The 16,800-nt window shown below is 43.9% G+C and overlaps 1 protein-coding gene across 9 annotated transcripts in view; it reads left to right on the top strand.

The window, feature by feature from the left end:
* Positions 1–16,800, top strand: part of Marchf8 (membrane associated ring-CH-type finger 8) — a 99,925-nt gene that overhangs the window by 72,607 nt on the left and 10,518 nt on the right. For 8 of the 9 annotated variants that reach the window (XM_070020875.1, XM_070020870.1, XM_070020876.1 and 5 more), the window contains one exon: positions 8,670–8,720. In XM_070020875.1, coding sequence (XP_069876976.1) covers positions 8,694–8,720 — 27 coding nt within the window. In that variant the 5' untranslated portion in view covers positions 8,670–8,693. Of the gene's footprint in view, positions 1–8,669; positions 8,721–9,592; positions 9,792–16,800 lie in introns of those variants that run through there. The other variant, XM_070020873.1, reaches the window with a different exon arrangement.

The following is a 16,800-nucleotide window of genomic DNA, read 5'->3' as shown; positions in this document are numbered from 1 at the left end:
CTGAGATTATTTTTTGGGTGGGGGGGAGGTCTGGTTGTGGGGCCTGAACTCTGGGTCTGGGCGCTGTCCCTCAGCTCTTCAGCTCAAGGATAGCACCCTACCACTTGAGCCACAGCACCACTTCCGGCTTTTTTCTTTTTTCTGATGTGGTGCTGAGGAATCGAACCCAGGGCCTCATGCATGCAAGGCAAGTGCTCTACCACTGAGCCACCTTCCCAGCCCCTGGTACTGAGATTTGAACTCAGGCCTAGTGCTTTCACTAAACTGCCTGGCCCATTCATGGGTAACACTCTACCACTCGAGCCATACCTCCAGCCCAGTGTCTTACAGTTTAATTTGAGATAGAATACCACAGACTTTTCTTCCTAGGCTAGTTTTTGATCATTATCTTCCAAGTCTCAGCCTCCTGAGCTACCAGTGCCTAGTGTTTTTACAGTTGTTGTTTTTATCATGTATGTGTGTGTGTGTGTGTGTGTGTGTGTGTGTGTGTGTATCTATTTCCTTCTTTTTACTTTAATGTTACTTATAATATTGAATCTAAACTGGCTCTCCTGTACTTAGCAAAACAATTCTGTGTGCATCTACTCCAACAACTCATCCTTTGGTTGCATTGCTAGTCCATTTCTATTGAGTACTAGCTATGCTGGGTTTGTCTTGCATGTTACCTTCGCTTTCTGTGCCTCAGGCACTGTTTATTACTGTGCTCCTCCTTTATTGCTTTTCTTTTTTCGCTAAGTGATTATTATTAATTTTTTTTGTCAGTTGTGGGGCTTGGACTCAGGGCCTGAGTGCTGTCCCTGAGTTCTTTCACTCAAGGCTAGTGCTCTACCCCTTTGAGCCACAGTGCCATTTCCAATTTTCTGGTAGTTAATTAGAGATGAGTCTCACAGATTTTCCTGTCTGGGCTGGTTTTAAACTATGATCCTCAGATCTCAGCCTCCTGAACAGCTAGGATTACAGGCATGAGCTACCAGTACCTTTTGAGGCCTTTTTTGATTTTTATTTCCTTTTAAGAAATTCTTCTTTTTCTTTTTTTGGATTGTAATAGGATTTGAACTCAAGGCCTCACACTTGCAAGGAGATATGCATGAAACTGAGGTGACATCTAGAGAACTGTGCCCAGGCCCTGAATTCAAGCCCCAGGACCAGCACACAACAAACAGGAAACGCCTCTTTTAAGAAGCTTTTCTTTAACAGTTCTATCATGCACAGAGGTGGGAAAGGGCTCTGTCTTCCTCACATTGTTTTTCCTGATGGCAGCCAGGGTGCTGTGCAGCTCCTTTAGCCTCCTCCTGGCATGGATGTATGTCCCAGACTTTCTTGATGAACTCCCTGGAGATACCGGGCAGCTCTGTGGTGTGGTGTTCCCAGAGACAAAGCCCACCTGCCTTTCAGGTCTTGTCCTTGAACTTGAGTAAGGTGCATGTGGTGGCACTTGTGCCTTGGCTTATTCACATTGTCTTTTATGGCTCTTGTTGAGGTTTACACCCACAGGGTGGTGTGGACCATGGCTTCTGTAATAGTGGGCTAAAGCAGAACAAAGCACCACCACTTTTGATGGTACCTTTGGGTTTCAACTTCCATCTGCTGGTTTTCAAATAATGGATCATGTTAGTTCCCTCAGCAAGATCTCAGAAACTCTCTTCTTTTAGCCTACTTCTCTACCTTTGCTAAATCAGAATTTCAGAGGTGAAGTGCCGTCATGGAACATAGTGCCCCTCAGGATTTGGAAGCAGCATGTGGATGCGGGTTCCAGTGGTCTTCATGGCTTGCCGCTGGGTGAGGGACTTCTGTTCCATTAGCACTTTGGGACTGCTTATTTTCATTTTAGGTGTTGGGACAGTTTCTACTTTCATCGTTAAGTACTGCGCAGAGGAAGAGAGCCCCAGATTTCTCAGGTGCCATTACTTGGAATAGAGCTTCTGTAACCTGGAATTAGGGAGATGAACTGGGAAAGGCTGGAGGTCTGCCCCTCTCCGGGAATACTGGACTTGTTCATTGGAAGCTGCGGGGAGAGGAGCCATTTTCGCTTGGCTGTATCTTCTCGTAGCCTTTGTCCAGCTTTTGTCCAGCCGAGGGCAGGAGGGAGGGAGAGGTGTGGAGGAACTGAGTGCCAATTTCTCATTGTCCTTTATAGATTTTCTTCTGTAGGAAGGTTTTTGCTATCTTAGTAACGAAGTGTACCTTGTTACTTTTAGTTTTCTGTTTGTACATGTTCCAGTACTTTTTTTCTGCTGTCCTCTGTCCCTCCAGTGCCCCCTCTTGATCTCTTTTCTCTGCTGTTGCACTTCTTAGAGTTAGTTCCCTTTTGTTTATGGTGTTAATGAGCATTTCTCTGTGGTTTTAAGTACTTATTCACTCATCATGAGTTACATGTGTGTTTTCCTTTTTTGTACCATTCTGAGACATGAACTCTGGGTCGCTCAATTTTGCTTCACTTTTTCGTTAATTGGAGATAAGAGTTTCATGGCTTTGTTGGCCCGGGCTGGTTCCAAACCACATCCTCAGATTTTGGCCTACTGAGCAGCTAAAATTATAGGCGTGAGCCACTGGCACCTGGCTTCATTGAGGTTATTATTTTACTATCTTTGGTTTTACTTTATTTCATTATCTCTAGTTTGTTGATCATTTAGAACATGGTTATAACAACATCTTGATGTCTTCTTTTTTTCTAATTGTTGTCAGTTTCAGTTTAACTATTCTCTTCATTGTGGATTGTGTACTTCATTATACATCTGGTGTAAGGCATTTCTACTGCTTAGTAAGTAGGGATTACCTCAAAGAAAAGTTTTTATGTTATTGAATAGTTGAGCCAGTGACTTTGTTTTTTGTTTTTTGTGTTTTTTGTGTTTTTTTTTTTTTTTGGGTCCGGTTGTGGGGCCTGAACTCTGGGCCTAGGCGCTGTCCCTCAGCTCTTCAGCTCAAGGTTAGCACTCTACCACTTGAGCCACAGGGCCACTTCCAGCTTTTTTCGTTTTGCTTATGTGGTGCTGAGGAATTGGACCCAGGGCCTCAGGCATGCAAGGCAAGCCCTCTACCACTGAGCTACCTTCCCAGCCCGTGACTTCGTTTTTGATAGAATACTATTTTTACTTGAAATAACAAGTGGTATTCAAACTGTAGTTACTGTGGATAGACTTTTTCCCAAAGTGGAATTTCTACTTAAAGGAAAGCAAATAACCGTTTAGGTTGCTGATGATAAAATTAAAGGTTTTAAAGCAAAATTATGTTTGTCACAGTGTGTTTGGGTACTTTTCAATATTTAGAAACTTTTAAGTGCTTTTTGCTTATTGTATATGATTTATTACTACATGATGAAATAAGTTGACATTTAGGAGATTTGCATCATTATAAGTGGTCAGTAATTTCTTAAGTACAATGTTATAAAATCATGGACAAAGTACAATGTTAAAAAATCATGATTGGCACCTGTGGCTCATGCCTGTAATTCTAACTACTTAGGAGGCTGAGATCTGTGGGATTGCACTCAGGCATAAAAATCCACAAAATTCCATCTCAGTAAAGACAAGCTGGACATACTGGACTTGTCATTTCAGCCTCAGGTGCACACCTGGGCCAGAAGCAGCGCTGCAGGCATGGCTTGATGATGGAGTGTCAAATTAGCAAGAGCGATGCCCTGAGTTCAAAACCCCAGTGCCACCACCAACAAAAATAGTAATCTAAGTACAAGACAGGCCATCGATTTTCAGTGTAATGGTCATCGATGTACACCAGTACCTTTCCAGAGTCCACATGGCAGATCTACATTTCCTTTGTTTTTGTGTAGTATAAACAATATCTAGAATTCTTTCAAATAGACATTAAAATATAGCAACTTTTAAAACTATATAACTATTCTCAAGCTAGGTTTTCTTTATTTACTTTCCCCCACCTTCCTTAGGGTAATAGCTGGCAGCCTGTGAATGACGCTTAGAGAAGAAGCTTGTACACACACGAATACAAGCTTCCCTGGTAGGTGCTGGGATGACAGATGTGTACCACTAATGTCCAACTTGCAGGACAGGATTGGGCAGGATTTGGAATGAGGTGTGCACCTCAAAGTGTGGTCTGTATACCAGCACCATGAGTCAACTCGGGCATCTCCAGGCACCTGAAACCCCCAAATCACAACCTACATTTTAGTAAGATCCCTAAATGATTAAAGCTCGCAGGGTTTGAGGCGCACTGCTCTAAAGGAAAGAGTAGAAGAAAAAGGGGCAGGAGGCCATATTCTTGTTTAATGTAGGTTAAAGCAGCCCACTAAAGAGATGTGGAGATGAGAGGAAGGTAGAGGAGCTCAGGCACCTCCTTGGAGGGAGGGCGGTCTGTGGAGCCTCCATCTCCTCCGGGGGCAGATCCCCTGCTTCCAATGCTCACGAACAAATCTACTGAAAATAACCTGCCAAGATTTTCTTACTTTTTGACCACTGAAGCTTAATTTTGGTTTGAACTAGAACTTTTTCTTCAGTGTACCCAATATCACTTCTTGACTTGGCCATTTGGCAGACTTTTCTTCTGAAAAATATTTGATTTTATAAGATGGACTGGCATATATATCACCCATCCTATCCTGCTATAATTTAGGTATGTGTTGTTGTTTTTTTTAATGTCACTCTTCAGCTTTCCCCTAGTCAGTGTGTTATTCTTATACATATTTCAAGCCTGACACAGTTTCCCTGTGTGTAATTTAGTGGGGAGGGAGTAACTGATTTGATTAAAGCCTAGTATTTACTTTCTGGAAAATAGCTCTGTTGTAGCCTTGAATTACTTAGATTTCTCTGTTTTGTCCAGATAAATGGGTGTTAAATAGCAATGTATATAGAAGGGAAAAAGGAAGTCTTTTGAAAACAAATTGTTCAAATTCTACATAGTAGTAGACAAGCAGCCTAAATATCAATGGGCCTCTCAGGCTTTAAAACCCCTAGAATCCTGTAGAGCTAATTTCCTTTCCCTCCTTCCCCCCCCCCTTCTCTCTTTCTCCCTTTTTCTCTTTTGTGCTAGCTCCTGGGACTTGAACTCAAGCCTGGGTGCTGTCTCTAACCTTTTTTGCTCAATGATACAACTCTACTTCTAGCTTTTTGCTGGTTAATTGGAGGTTAGAATCTCATGGACTTTCTTACCTGGTCTGGCTTTGAACTTTGATTCTCAGGTCTCAATTTTCTAGCTCGGGTTACAGGCCTGAGCTACCTGCTCCTTTTTCTTTTCTTTTCTTTTTTCTTTTCTTTCTCTCCCTCCCTCCCTCTCTCTCTTTCTCTTTCCCTCCCTCTCTCCCCTCCCTCCCTCCCTCCCTTTCTTCCTCCCTCCCTCCCTCCCTTCCTTCCTTCCTCCTTCCTTCCTTCCTTCCTTCCTTCCTTCCTTTCTTTCTTTCTTTCTTTCTTTCTTTCTTTCTTTCTTTCTTTCTTTCTTTCTTTCTTTCTTTCTTTCTTTCTTTCTTTCTTTCTTTCTTTCTTTCTTTCTGTCCTGGGGCTTCAACTCTGGGTATGGGCACTATCCCTCAGCTCTTCAGCTCAAGGCTAGCACTCTACCACTTGAGCAACAGCATCACTTCTGGTTTTCTGAGTGGTTTATTGGAGATAAGAGTCTCACAGACTTTCCTGATGGGGATGGCTTTGAACCACGAACCTCAGAGCTCAGCCTCCTGAGTAGTTAGGATAAAAGGCGTGAACCACCAGCACCCGGCTTTTTTTCTTTCCTTTTCTTTTCTTTCTTTCTTTTTTTTTTTTTTTTGCTGGTCCTGGGGCTTGAACTCAGGGCATTGCTATACCTGAGCTTCTTTGTGCTCAAGGCTAGTGCTCTACCACTTGAACCACAGCACTACTTCCATAGTACTTTATTGGAGATAAGGGTCTTATAAGGACTTTTCTGCCTGGGCTGGCTTCAGACTGTGATCCTTAGGTCTCAGCCTTCTGTGTAGCTAGGATTGTAGGTGTGAGCCACCAGTGCACGGCTCTTTTTGCTTTTTCTTTTTAAAATATGCATTGTTCTAGCAAGGAAAATAGGATCAAGTTTCACATCAAATTTATTTAAGGGTAAAGAGTAGCTGCTGTCAGCCAGGTGCCAGTGGTGTATATCTACACTTCTAGCTGGTCAGAACACGGAGACCTAGAGGACTGAGGAACAAAACCAGCCTGGGAAGAGAAGTTTGATGAGACTCCTGGATTCTTAGTGTTATATGTCTTAACAGCTATCCCTTTTTCCACTCTAGCATTCATTCTCTGTGGAGAATCTTAGGATATTACTTATTTATTCTCTTAGTACCTCAAAGCTTCTCTGTAGATTTCTAGATGACAGTGTACCTACTGCTCACTGTGTGGCTACAAGGTATTATGACAGTGGTATAAACTGTTTGGCTTTTAGACTAAGAAATCTTCCATTAAGGCTAAGCACTTAGTAATAGTGTCTTATATACTTAAAAAGGCCTGTACTTCTCTTACTACTCCGAATTATAAAATAAGGAAAACAACTAATGATATGCAGAAATTTGTGTTATTTCTATAAAGGCAAAGAAGACAACACTAAAATGTCAGTGCTGGCTGGCAGGCTGCTGAGAGGTCTAAACTTTTTCTTCATGAGCATTCAAAGCCAAGAGCACAGAAATGAAGACAGCCTGAAGTCTGCCCTATTGAGAAGGGGAAGCCAGCTCTCAGTAATGTCTCCTCAGGCATCCTCCTCCTCCCTTCCCACCTTGATGAGCTGTCATTAAGTATGAGCTTATTAGAGTAGACTCACTCCTGAAAAGGGTTTGTAAACAGCCTGCTAGCTTGTGATTGTCCCAATGATTTTACCTTACGACACCTCAGCTTCTGGTGTGTAGTATGTGAACTTGAAAAGAATAAAAAAAATCATCCTAAAGCTATAAGATCTTCTCTTCCTCTTCTAATAGTGAGGCTCATGCCCCAAATACTGACTCCTCAGGAAGCTGAGGTCAGGAGGATTTCGCTTTCAGAGTATCCTGGGTAAAAAATGGTTGTGAGTCTCCATCTTAGGGGAAGAAGCTGGGCATGGTGGTGCACATTTATCCTATCAGCTATGTTGGGAAGTGTAAACTTGGAGGACCACTGTCTAGGCAGGACCCAGGCAAAAAGTGAGATTCCCTCCATCTCAAAATAACTAGTACAAAGAAAGGTTCCGTGGGAGAGCACTTGCCTGAGTTCAAGCCCCAGCATTAACACCCTGCAAAAGAACAGAATGAATGGATTCAGTAGTTATTTTATTTTAAAAAAACAGGTTTATACTTAGATTTTTTAAAGTCATAAATTATAACTTCCCTGTACAACTATTTGAACATTAAAAAATAATTTTTTGAGGTCCCATGTAGAAGATTATTGTGCTGGTTTGCTAAAGCTACCGTAACAGCCACAATCTGGGTGACTTATGCTGCAGTTTCTCATAGTCTGGATGCTGGAAGTATGTGCTCAAGGAACCAGCCAGGAGGTATCCTTTGAGGCCTCTCTGGCTTGCAGATAGTATCTGTTCCCTGTGCCTTCACAGTCTTTTCTCTGTGTACTATAACTTAATCACTGCCCCCCCCATACCTCCTCTACCTCCTTTCCCATCTCCTTTGTGGGTCCTGGGGCTTGAACTCAGGGCCTAGGCACTGTCCCTGAATTTTTGTGCTCAAAGCTGGCACTCTTCACTTGAGCCACAGCTCTACTTCTGGCTTTTTGGTGGTTAATTGGAGATGAGAGTTTCAGGGGACTTTCCTACCCAAAATGACTTTGAACTGTGATCCTTAGATCTCAACCTCCTTAAAAGGTCCTCCCAAATTTTCTCATTGTTATTTCTCAATAAGACCCCACCCCTAAATATGCTCCCAGTTACATGCTGATGTATTGGAAGTTAAGACTTCAGTATGAATATATATGAAAAATACACACATATAAATTTGGGGTAGGGCATATAAGTATTATGTATTTGAGAATGAAAGACATTAAGGAGGGGGACTTTGAAACAAAAGTTGGTGGCTGAACTTGGAGGTGTGTGAGAGGGAAGGATGCTAGTGTAACTCTCAGATCCCACTGCTCTGGGAAGAGGAACAGATAGGAGGGAGAGGATATGCTGTGCCCCTGTTTACTGCCTTGAACTTGGACAGTCAGGTGACCCGGCTTTTTTCCCCAGGTGAGGTCAGCTGTCCTGCTGTTTGGACCATATCACATACGATGAAGCATGCTATTTCTTACCTCTGAACTTGTACTTGAATGTGTTTTTTTAATTTAATTTAATTTTATTTGTGAACATACTGTACAGAGGAGTTACAATTACATGGGCAGGATAATGCATACATTTCTTACCAAGTATTGCAGCCTCCTCTTTTGTTTACCCTTCACATCCCTTCCCAGCCTCCCCCCTCCCCCCAATCCCAATCCTTCTCCTTCCCCCCCTTCCCCTCCCCCCCGCACCGACGTGAATGTGTTTTAAGACAACTACCACTGTCTTATTTTTACAGTTAATTCCAAACTCTTTTCCTGATCAGTTCTTTTAGTACAGTGAACATTGTTTTTATTTTGTTGTTGTTGTTGTTTTTTATTTTTGCCTAGTTTTCCAGTATCTAACACCTGGCCACATGCATCCAGTACATAGTAGTCAGTGTGATTGTTATAATCAGTTACTTGCTCTTTGTACATTTTAATGAAAGCTTGATATTTATCACCTGTTTGGCTTTCTTTCAGAATGAGAAAACTTTGGGACATTCCATGAGTCATTCAAGCAACATATCTAAGGTAGAGTACCTCCAAAATATGTTATTCTGTGTCCACACTTTGCATCTGTTGATATTTGTCTATCTTTTTTGGAGGGGAGAGATGGGGAGGTGGGTTGAACTCAGGACCTGGAACTTGCTTAGCTTTGCATGCTTGACTGATTGGCGCTCTACCACTTGGGCCCTACTTGCAGACTTTTTTGGCCAGTCCTGGGGCTTGAACTCAGGGCCTAGGCATTGTCCCTAAGCTTTTGCTCAAGGCTAGTGCTCTATCACTTGAACCACACAGCACCACTTCTGGCTTTTTCTGTTTATGTGGTACTGAGGAATAGAACCCAGAGCTTCATGCATGCTAGGTAAGCACTCTACCACTAAGCCACATTCCCAGCCCCAGACTTGTTTTTTGCTGGTTATTTAGAGATGAAATCTTGCAGACTTTTCTTCTATCCAGACTGGCTTGAAACCTCAGTACTCTGGATCTCAACCTCCTGAATAGCTAGGATTACAGTTAGGAACCTTTGACCTTGTGATACTATTATCTTTTAAAGACATCAACTTTTGATACAGTTCTGTAGTAAACTTTAAGATCACATGACAATTGTTGCAGTTATATTTCTCTAATGAGGCTACTTTATGTTGAGGAAAGTGTTTAGGGGAAACTCTGTAGAAGAAATCTCAGCAAATAGAGTATCTGTCTTAGGAATGCGTTTGACTGAGTTACACAGAGCCAACAGTGGTAATATAAACCTAGATTCATGGCTCAGGTGGTGAGGTATTTGAAAGTAGGTGGTCTGTGGTTGAGTTGCTCACAGATGTCACCAGACCCCTGGCTGTCTTTTCTTTCCATGTCATTTTCCTTCTGTGTTGTCATCATCCCTCTTGGCACCTTGGGAGCTGGGCCTTCACACACCTTGACTGTGTGTCTGCCAGGAATGAAAGGAATGATCAAGGAATGAAGAGGAAGGTTAATACTTCCCTGGCTGACCCCAGTTACCTCCAGCTAAGAAAAGGAGAACTTGATCTGCCCTCTCACAGCATCTCACCCTGCAGAGTGGTCCCTTTAGCACTTTCTAGAAGCATATCAGCTGTGAAGGTGTGTATGTCCAGGAGGCAGCAGAGGCTCCAACATTGTAAGGGTGCTCCAGGGTTTTCCTCTCAGGGGAGGCCAAGCCCACTCTGTCCCACTGGAATTGCTGCAGATCCCAGGAAATTGAAATCCTAACCATACATAAGCTTTGTGGAGCCTCAGCTGATGCCTGCTCAGGAGGAATGAGATGCACAGGGCAGTGCACAGATAGGATGGACTTCACTCTGAGAGAAGCCTTTCCTTTCAACTCTGAGACTTGGATCTGTTCCAAGTGACAGTTTGTAGAGCAGTGTAGACAGTTTGTAGCACGTGCCCCGGTGAGAAGATAGGGCCCTGGATGCCACCTGGGGTTCTCTAGCTTTTGAGGTTGGCAAAGGCTGGCACTACACTGTAGGCTGTTTTTGGTGTCCTACATAAATGTATTAATATATCATGAATAGTATGTACCCCTCCCCCCATCAGTCAGATGTTCTTGGGGAGAAGTTAGACTAGGCATGTGTAAGGACCACTTTAAAGTATTTCTGCTCTGTATCTTAGCAAGCATATCCCAAAGAATGAGAGCATTGACTCACTTAGACATCTTGACTATTTTCTAGTTATTATTGCTGTTAGACAGGAATGAGATGGAACAAAGTGTCTGGTTGATTGTAGTACAGTCCAGTAGGGAGGCTTGGTAGCCCAATTCTGCTTCAAGGACATGTTGTGGCCGGGTTTGCTTTCCTGGTTCTTAATCCACAGTAGGCCAGTCAGAGGTTTGATTACTCAGATTCCTATACTGCAGAGTAGGCAAAGTATGGATTTCTTAATTTATTGTGAAGAAAACAACTATTTCAGAGACAAGAGACTTACGTGCATGCAGTGAGAGCCAAGGGATTGATCTGGATGAGTTGCCTGCATCAGCTTGAGGCGTGTGTGTGTGTGTGTGTGTGTGTGTGTGTGTGTGTGTGTGTGTGTGTGTGTGTGTGTGTGTGTGTGTGTGTGTGTGTGTGTGTGTGTGTGTGTGTGTGTGTGTGTGTGTGTGTGTGTGTGTGTGTGCTTTGTCTCTTCTAAAGGTGTCTTATCATATTTTCATGTTTCTTTCTTACTAGTTTTTTCAGGTAAGGTATTAGGCCAGCATTTTCCAAGTTTCATTCAGAGGCTCCTGGAGTGTAGGGAAGGGGGGGGGCAGTTCTGAAACATGGAATAAAAAAAGAAAGCATTTTCTGCCTTTCCACCCTCATTCTCTTATAGGGGTACAAGGGATTCCAGGGCTAGGAATTGGGCAAGATGACATCTTCTCCCAGAACACTAAAACAATGCATTCTTATATTTTGAAGTGTCCTAATGCGGCAAGTATTGATAAATGTCGCTCCTGTGAGTACTTTGGGAACCTGCACTGTGTTCAAGTCTGTGAGACTCCTGAGGCATTTTGGAAGTACAGTCTTCCCAAATGTAGCAGTTTGGTTCATTTAGGAAGTATATACATTGAGCACCTATTGTATGCAGGCCAGACTACAGCAGTTTCAAATGTGATGTATTAATCTAGAAACATATTCCTCAACCTTGGTTAGGTGCAATTGGAAGAAATAAACAGGTTCCAAGGCATGGTGAAGAGCCCTTTGTGAGGAGGAGCCAGGTACTTACAATGTCTGTGGGAATGTCCTTGGAGGAGCAGGAAGTGTGTAGCCAGTGCTAGGCAAACAGTAGAACAGAGACCAGGCAGGTGAGAGTTGTGGCGTGGCTTGGTTGTAGAGTGTTTCAGCACAAACAAAAAACAAAAATGAAACAATGCTTGCTTACATTGTGTGTGTAAGGGGGTAGGTCTTACAAAAGGTGACTGGTTTCATTTCCCACCTTCTGCCTCATTTGGCTGTGAAGGAGAAGCCCTAGCATGAAGTTAGGGTTCTGTGTTCTCATCTTGGGCATGTCCCTTTGGCTATAGTTTAACCATTCAAGTTCCGTGCTCCTTGGGCCAAGGCTGGCCAGATTGGCAGCCTGGGCCAAAGCTCTTTTCATGGCTTGTGGTGGATGGGGGTTGGGGGTTGGGTGGGAAGGAAGCATTCTGTAGCAGAGATGGGCCCTATCATCCATTGGGTGGAGTGTCTGACAGGGGCAGCATGCAAGTCTCCCAATGGAGTCGTTTTGCATCCTGCACTGGCCTATATTTGATCATGGCACTGGCCTGTGTGTGGTTAGTTGCCCCATTCTTAAATGATTAAACTGCTCAGTGGGGTGTCCCAGAGTACATTGAGGACTTTGGAGTTATAAGCAGTGCTTTTGCCTTCAGTTCTGATTTCCTCAAAGAATTCTTGGCAATGAAAATATGCTTTGATTATATTTGAAACATTAAATATTTAAAGCATATTACAATAGTAAACTTGTGAGTAATAAGTATCAGACGCAGTGCTTTCGCCCTGCTGTTTATGTGGCTTTAGTCCTTCCTGTGGTTACACCTATAGTTTCTGGGACTGTGAAGCCATTTTGCTCATGCCAAAACCAAATTGTTTTACAAGATTCCAGGTATAGTGTGGACACCTTGGGAAGGCAAGCCTTAAGAAAGCGTTAAGCCACAGCCTTTCCTCTAGCTGTGCTGATCCCTCACTGTGCCCAAAAGGGGAAAGAAAATAATTCTGTGGTGCTGCCTCTTCTGGGGTAATGTTCATGAAGTCATTTATAATGGAAGTCCTTTTGGCATTCAGTAGTTCTTATTGTCCATTCTCCTCCCTGAATCCTATGTTGTATATGTGTTAATGGGAGGTTTAATTAATTGCCTTTGTGAAAGCCCTAGCACAAGAATCCACATAAATTTGCCACAGCAGCCACACACTGGCCTTTCCTCCTTTAATTGTAGCTTCTGTTTGAAGACAAATACAATTGGGAATTTATTTATAGAAACAAGAGTATCATGAACCTTTGGTTTTGACAGTAATTTCTGTACTAAGCAGGAAGTTTACTGAAGTAACCTTAGTCTGTATATCTCAGTATCTGAACACCAAATGAGACTTTGTCTCTGCTTTTTGTTTTTTGTTTTTTTTTTTGGTCCAGTCATGGGGCCTGAACTCTGGGCCTGGCCACTGTCCCTCAGCTCTTCAGCTCAAGGCTAGCGCTCTACCACTTGAGCCACAGCGCCACTTCTGGCTTTTTCCTTTTTGCTTATGTGATGCTGAGGAATCGAACCTAGGGCCTCATGCATGCAAGGCAAGTGCTCTACCACTGAGCCACCTTCCCAGTCCCAAGACTGTCTCTGTTATAGAAAGTTGGGCCTGCTGAGGTGGTGGTTAGGAGCAAAGCACTATCTTAGTTTGAAAGGGGAGACAGTAACTTTTAGCAATTTCCTGAGGAGGAAGCACAAAGAAAAAGGTGATCTAGTGAGCAGGACTTCCAGAATGGTCCCCCAGATAGTCCCACCCTGCTTCCTAAACCTCTGCATGCCCGGATACTCTCTGTTGCTCCCTGATTGTGACAGCACAGGTTGCTTTGGAATAGGGAGACGACTTGTGACTATATGCATGGCCCCAGGGGAAATCCCATGAATCCTTAAAAGAAGAGAAATTGCTGTGGCTGATGGCAGAAGGGGAAGTGAATGAGGTTGATAGCACACTGGGCTTGAGGGGAGAAAGGGTACCACATGTGATGATATTTGCTTGTTGCCCCAGTGGTAGCCACAGTGGGAGGTCTATGGACCTGCAGGTAATGAGTGTTACCTTGAACAGTGTAGCCCAGCACATAACAGTACTCTTGAGCCACAGACACACAATGCATCCATATTCTCTATACTAGTGGGGAGAACCTGAGCTCTTTGACTTATTTTGATGTTTTTTGTTTTCATTGTAGAAATTCAGTTGGATAGCCAGTGGCTTTCAGTTTTACCTTGACTGTGATCCATCATAAGACATAGGTTTTACATTAAAACCCAGTTGATTCATGCCAACAACTGAAAAAATAAAATTCCCTCTGAAAGGCTTAATCCTTACTATGCCAGGCATGCTCTGACTGCTACTCTCTCTGTTCTATTGTGGTTTTTAAAGTTTAGAGCATGAGCCACTAAATCAATTTATTCACCTGTTGTCCCTGATTTGACAAAGAATTTATTAGTTGTTGTACTTATGTGCTACTGGGACTTGAATTAAGGGCCTCATGCTTGCTAGGCAGGTACTCAGCACTTGAGCCACACTCCCAGTAAAATTTTGCTTAGAAATTATCTGCATGGCATGGCACTGCCAAAGGGTCTCCATGAAGTTGGTGTCCTTTCCAGCAGGTGTCTGGTATCCTGCACAGATAGCAGCAGTGCTTCTTAGCCTGCTTCCCTTGTGGGCCTGTTAGGGACACAAAGAGAACATCCTCCCTTTCTAGCCTTTCTGCCTGGTAGTTGGTCCTGCAGGTAGGAATAACTAGATGGGGATCAAGTTGGTGCTGGTGCTTTGCCATCATAAGCAGAGCTGTACAGACCTGAATTCCTGCAGAACTGCTGGCACAGAGTAAGTGTACCTTTGTAATTCTGAGTACTGTTGCCCACAGCTGAGGTTGTATCAGTGCATAAACACACCTGTCCCCACACTACGGCTAACTTAGCTGTGCTACAAACATCATCATTTCCCCCCCTATCATGTCATCTCTTGCAGTTGATTTGTTACGTACTCACAGTGAGAAGGTTCAGCACCTTCCCATGTTTGAAGAGCCATACAGTCCCATTTTTTAATTGAGTTATCAGTAGGAGATGCAGACATGAGACCTGCTTACTTCTTATCCTCCTTGTTAATTCCCTTTAGATATGTGACTTTAAAACAAGCTAGCCCAACAGCCCATTCCTGCGGACCTATACCTGCTGATGGAAATCACATGGATAAATTCACCTTGGCTGGGGTCCTGAGACCCCAGGGTTTTCAAGGCTCTTTGCTGGCACAGGAAAGGCCCAACAAGGGGTTGCAATAGAGAAGAAGGGGCAAGGGAAGGGTGTGACTGAAAAGAAGGCCTCGAGGTTGTCCCATAGTGAGAAAGTGGTATGTTTCTGCCCTGCCTGAGAAGTAAATGTCCTGAGGACTGGGTCGCATAGCCCCTGCAGAGGTGGCAGGTTCTCCCAAAAGGACACAGAGCAGAATGGGGTACCAGAACCACCAAGGAATTATATGAAGTGTCCCCTGCCCCATACTGGGATTTGAACTCTTTGTACTTGCTAGGCAGGCATTCTGTCACTTGAACCACACCCCCAGCCCCTTTTGCTTTAGTTATTTTTCACATAGGGCCTCACTTTTTGCTTGGATTAGCCTCATATCATGACCCAGGACATGTATGACCATGTATGGTGGTTATACCACACTCAGCTTCTTTGTGAGGGCGGAGAGGTCTCACTAACTTATTTCCCAGGCTGGCTTCAAACTGTTGTCCTCTTTAATTTCTTCCCAAGTACTTGGAATTATAGGTGTGAGCCACTGTGTTTGTTTCCTTGTTAAAATCACTGAAAATGGTAGATCTGGTGGGCAAGAAAACTAGTAAGAGACGCACATATAACCAAATTGTCTAAAATTGTCATTCTTCAGAGTCAGCTGAGATTCAGGCTTGGGCAGAACCCCGAGGTTATCTTAAGGAAAGGGGACTTTTTTGTTGTTGTTCAGTTGCTTCACATTTTTCTTCTTACAATTAGGAAGTGTCTTTTGGAACCAGCAGGAAGCCTCGGGGCAGCACACTGCCGCCTTCTTGCACACCAGTTACACACCTAATTGCAGCACCACCCTGTGTCAGTCCCTGTGCTGCAGCGGGGACAGGCCCCACCTCAGAGCACCGCAGGCCCTGCCCATTGTGACCGGGTGACTTTTTCCTCACGGAACTTTGTCTCCCCCCACCCGCCTTGGCCTTTACCCCAGCCAAGTACTAATGCCATGTTACCAGAGACTTGTGAGTTACTTGAAGGCCAGAAGGCAAGTATGAACATTCTCTTTGACTTCAGCCTCCTGCCTGAGGCCTGTCACTTCCCAGATGCTGACCCTGGTTTGGCAGCATTCTCCATATAAGACTCCACCCTTCTAATAGGATCCTCTGAGCCTCAGAGACACCAGAGAGAAGCCCTTGTGGGACTCAGTGTCATCAGCTGAGTTTAACCTGCGCAATGAGGAAGGGAGGTGACTGATTGAAGTGAGTAGAGGAGGCTGTGAATACAGCTGGAGGCTGGTTACACCTTCCTTTCAAGTCTGCCTGAGGTGGGGCGGTGGTAACTTCAAGTCTCTCCTACAGATGTGCCCAGCCTGTGGCCTTCATGATATTTCTTTGGCCTTGCCTATAGAGGCTCAACACAGCTAGCCAATCACTGCAAGAAGTTCATGAATTGCTGGGGAATGAGCAGCCCAGGGTTATGTGTAAGCTAGGAAAGTGCGTGCCAGTGAGCCTTATTCCCAGCCCTTGTGAGGCTTTCCATCTCAGGATGAGATTGGCATTAAGCATCAGAGAACCAGCAAAGATTGGGGATATTAGGGTACTTTAATTGTTTCCCTTACTCTTTCTCTCTCTGGTAACTGACAATAAAACCTTGGTACCAAAGGACTTATGTGCCTAGCTTAGGGCTAGAGAACGCTCCAAGGGGTGAGATCTTGGCATGCTGCCCTGGGGTAGGGGAAGTACTAGAGAAAGATACAGCCCATGCAGTTGGGCCTACAAGACATGGTGTAGGGGTAACAGCACCCTGTCCACGTAAGTCCTAAGACTATTTCTTTTAGGAAGAATCCTGAGACATAGCAACACAGGCTTAATTTAAAGAATGTCATTTTTGTGTCTGTATGTGAATGGTTAAGAATTTTGTCCATTAGTGCTTAACAAAATATGTCTAGGTGGGTACCAGTGGCTCATGCCTATAATCCTAGCTGCTCAGGAGGCTGAGATCTAAGGATCCTGATTCAGAGCTAGACCAGGCAGGAAAGTTCATGATCAGGCTTCTGATTGGATTTGAAATGATGGCTAACCTCAATCTGGAAGGAATACAAGCAGAGGTCCAATTGGCACCCCAGTCCTGGCTCTCTCCAGGTTAGTGCCTGTGTTGCATGAGCAG

The sequence above is a fragment of the Dipodomys merriami genome, unplaced genomic scaffold, assembly GCF_024711535.1.
Source record: "Dipodomys merriami isolate MVZ:Mamm:240054 unplaced genomic scaffold, mDipMer1.0.p SCAF_14, whole genome shotgun sequence".
Lineage (NCBI taxonomy): Eukaryota > Metazoa > Chordata > Mammalia > Rodentia > Heteromyidae > Dipodomys > Dipodomys merriami.
Note: the sequence above shows the minus strand (reverse complement) of the source record. Positions and strands in the feature narration are given on the sequence as shown.